Raw genomic sequence first — 3,644 nt, 5'->3', positions numbered from 1 at the left:
CATATTTAATCTGAAAAGGAAACACTGAATAAGTGGATAGTCCTTAATCCGCGGAGTTTCGAGGAAATACTTTACTTCTCATCAGAGGCTAGGAATTAGCAAAATGCGAGATCGGATTTTGCATACAAAAGTATTTGATGAAACTGCAAGCAAGTCAAAGATCTTACTTGATAACAAAAAGTGAAACAGAGAGAATATGGTGAAGAAAAAGGTGATTTCACGTGAATATATATATATATATATATATATATATATATATATATATATATATATATATATATATATTAGTGATGGGACGATTCCAATATTTTCCAGATTCCCGATTTCGATACAATTAGCGATTCCGATTCTTTAAAAATCACTAAATATTCAACTATAGAGTTCTTATTTTTCACGATTTCTGTAAAAACTCATGTTTAATATGCACATAGTTTTGGTAAACATTAAAAAACACTGATGATCTTTATATTTTACTTTTACTAGTAGTTGTAAATCAATAAATATTTTGTTGTGAAGTGAGAAAGTTGCATAGAATAAAGGCTTTAATGAACTAATAGAAAATACTAGAGAGTACACAACAAGGGGAGATAATTAGACAACACAGTAAACACAAAATACGAGAGTTTTAATATTACGACATTCTCCCCTTCTCAATAGAATTAAAATTATAGTATTAATTAAAGTTAATTTGTCACAGTCATTGATAACGTGATGGTTTTCGACGTTCGCGTAAGGATCGTCTTAGGGTTCCTGGGCATTTAGATTTAGGAGGGGGATTGATAATTCCTCCTGATCCATAGGTACCCTGGGGGAAGGTTTAAGTTCAGAAACGGAAAAATCAGCATCAGCACCAGGATCAATGGGCATTGGAGAAAATATCTCAGGTGTTGTATTTTGTTCTTCGGTAGAAGTTGGATTAGCTAAGTTATTCTCAGCGCAAGGATTGTTTGACTTTTCTCGATGAACGAAGGTTTCAGTTAGGGTCAACTTTTTAAATAGAGTCAAGTTTTAAATGGGAGCGAGGTCACGTAGAGAGACTGTAGACTCTCGTCCGTCATGAAACTGCACGTGGCCATACTGAGGGTTTGCTTCTAAAAATTGTACCTCATCGAGCAAAGGTTCATATTTACTATGCCGAACATGACGACGCAGTAATACAGGTCTTGGTACAGTTAGCCAAGAGGGTAGAGAATGACCACTAAGTGATTTCTGTTTGTAGGATAATAGTCTCTCATGAGGAGTGGCACTAGTTGCAGTACACAGTATAGATCTGATGTAGTGTAATACTTTGGGAAGTACAGTCTCCCACGGTGACTCTTTGAGGTTACTAGAAGCCAATACCATTGATATAGTTTTCCATATAATGCCATTGTATCGCTCACATTGTCCATTTCCACGAGGGTTGTAAGGAGTAGTCCGGCTAGTTGCTATGCCTATACTGTTGAGATACTCCCGTAGGTCTTTGGATACAAATGAAGTTTCTCGATCAGAGTGGATGTATGAGGATGTCCCAAACATTGTAAAAATTTGGAATAAACATTCGATTACTACATCAGTAATTATATTTGCACAAGCAAAAGCAAATGGAAAAAGTGAGTACTCGTCGACTATTACTAGTAGGTACCGGTTCTTTGATGTAGATGGGAGTGATCCTTTGAAATCTCTGTTGAGTCTTTCCATTGGCTGAGTAGCTTTGATAAGAGGGGTTGAGTTTGGGGAGTGGAAACTTGGTTTCCATCGTGCACATATGGGGCATTCAACACACACTTTCTTTATTTCTTCAAACGAATAATGAAGATTTCGAACTTTCACAAAATGTGCTTTCGTGTGATTCCCGGATGGCAGAGAGACACGTGGATATCTGATAGTTTAGCTTTGTTGTTGATAACTCCACACTAAGCTTGTGAGAGTGCGTCAGTAGAAATGTTATTTTTTCATGGCCGATACATGGTATTATAATCGTAGCATTCCAATTCCATTCTCCAGCCTTGAATTTTATTGTTTTTTTTTATTTTTCCGGGTCTTTTTGAATTGAACATGTAGTTCACTGCTTCTTGGTCAGTAACTTTTATGAAGCGCCTGGCAGATAAGTAGTGTGACCACTTTTTGATTCCACAATAGCATACGCTTCTTTTTCGACGGAAGCATGTTTGCGTTCAGCGTGAGTAAGATACCTCGGGAAAAAAGTAACTGGTCGATCAGCTTGATTGAGAGTGCCCGATATAGCGGTATCTGAGGCATCAGTTTAAACCACTAGGGGAAGATCTTTCCCATTTCGTCTTTGATGTTATTGAAGGCCTTCTTAGATTCTGTGTTGATGGGAAAAGAGTCATTGTACCTATTTACAATGCCTGCCCACGGGACAGAGTTAGACACCAGGGTCGTTATTTTAACGTGGAGAAAAAGAACAAAAATAAAAATTGTCTCAGTCGTGAAAGATTTCTCCCCCACTGACAGAGAACAAGAAATTGAAGTGCAGCATCTGAAGTCAGATACTACACTTTGATCTTGTCCCGAAGGCCAAGTAACAAGACGTTTTATTTTCTCGGAGAATTTAGATATCCATTGCAAATAATATGAAAATAATCTAATGATTCGGCGCATAGCAGCCTTGTCTTTCGGAAAAGGTATTTCCTTAAGTGGTCGTAGTCGTTCTCCTTCTGGTTTAATTGCCCCGTGTGTTATTGTGTAACTAAGGAGATCTATTGAGGTAGTTGACAATATGGACTTTGCTTCGTTGAAAATCAGGTTATGGACCTGAGCAACTTTTCCAAATATTGCAAGATTTTCATCATGCTCTTTTGGGGTATTGCCGACTATAACTATATTGTCAACATATGCACGAACTACCTGCAACTTATGTTGCTTGATCATGTTGTCCACCGTTCTTTGGAAACAAGCGACACCATTAGTGACACCAAACGAAACTCCAAAAAACATATAATTTTCCGTTCGCCTCAAAGGCAGCGTACATTTTCTCTTCCTGTCGATTGGGTATCTGGTGATACGCACTCTTTAAATCCAGGGATCTGTAAATTTTATATCTGTAAATTTCAGCAGCAAGATCATCCATCCCTGGTAGAGCGTAAGCGTATAATGATGTGAATCTATTGATTGTTCGACTGTAATCAACAACCAACCTTTTTCTGTGACGCTCACCAGTAACTATTAAAACTTTGGCTCTCCAAGGTGAGGTACTTTCTTCAATTACCCCTTCCCGGAGCATTTTCTCAATTTCTGACCATATAAATTGTTTATCTTGATTTCCAAATCTCCTAGATTTAGTGGTAATAGGTTTACAGTCCGGAGAAAAGTTTGCGAAAAGAGATGGTGTTTCTATTAAAGCATACTCTACACTGCAGGAAACAGAGCTAAGGATTTGGAGACTTCTCTTATTACCACTAAATTTAAAAGAAACACTAGAATAATGCCTCATGAAGTCTCGGCCGAGAATGATATCACTGCAAAGATCTGGTAAAATATCAAATTTTGTGTTAGCGTACCACTCACCATGTAAATTTATATTGATGGTACACTGTCATTTCACTGGAGCATTAAGTGACGATGAGGCCATATGTACCCTTCCAGTAGCTGGTTGTATTTTCAATTTATCTTTCTTAATAAAGTCTTCCCAGATGAAGGAT

At 37.5% G+C, this 3,644-nt stretch overlaps 1 protein-coding gene across 1 annotated transcript; it reads right to left on the bottom strand.

Moving 5' to 3' along the window:
• Positions 1-1,008: 1,008 nt before the first annotated feature.
• LOC145280341 (uncharacterized) lies at positions 1,009-1,518 on the bottom strand. Its single transcript, XM_080132111.1, has one exon. The coding sequence runs from the start codon at positions 1,516-1,518 to the stop codon at positions 1,009-1,011; it is 510 nt and encodes a 169-aa protein (XP_079988237.1).
• Between the last annotated feature and the right edge of the window lie 2,126 nt (positions 1,519-3,644).

Source organism: Euprymna scolopes, chromosome 7, assembly GCF_053919585.1.
Source record: "Euprymna scolopes isolate OS-2025 chromosome 7, ASM5391958v1, whole genome shotgun sequence".
NCBI lineage: Eukaryota > Metazoa > Mollusca > Cephalopoda > Sepiida > Sepiolidae > Euprymna > Euprymna scolopes.
The sequence above is the reverse complement of the archived record's forward strand: the minus strand, read 5'-3'. Positions and strand labels throughout refer to the sequence as shown.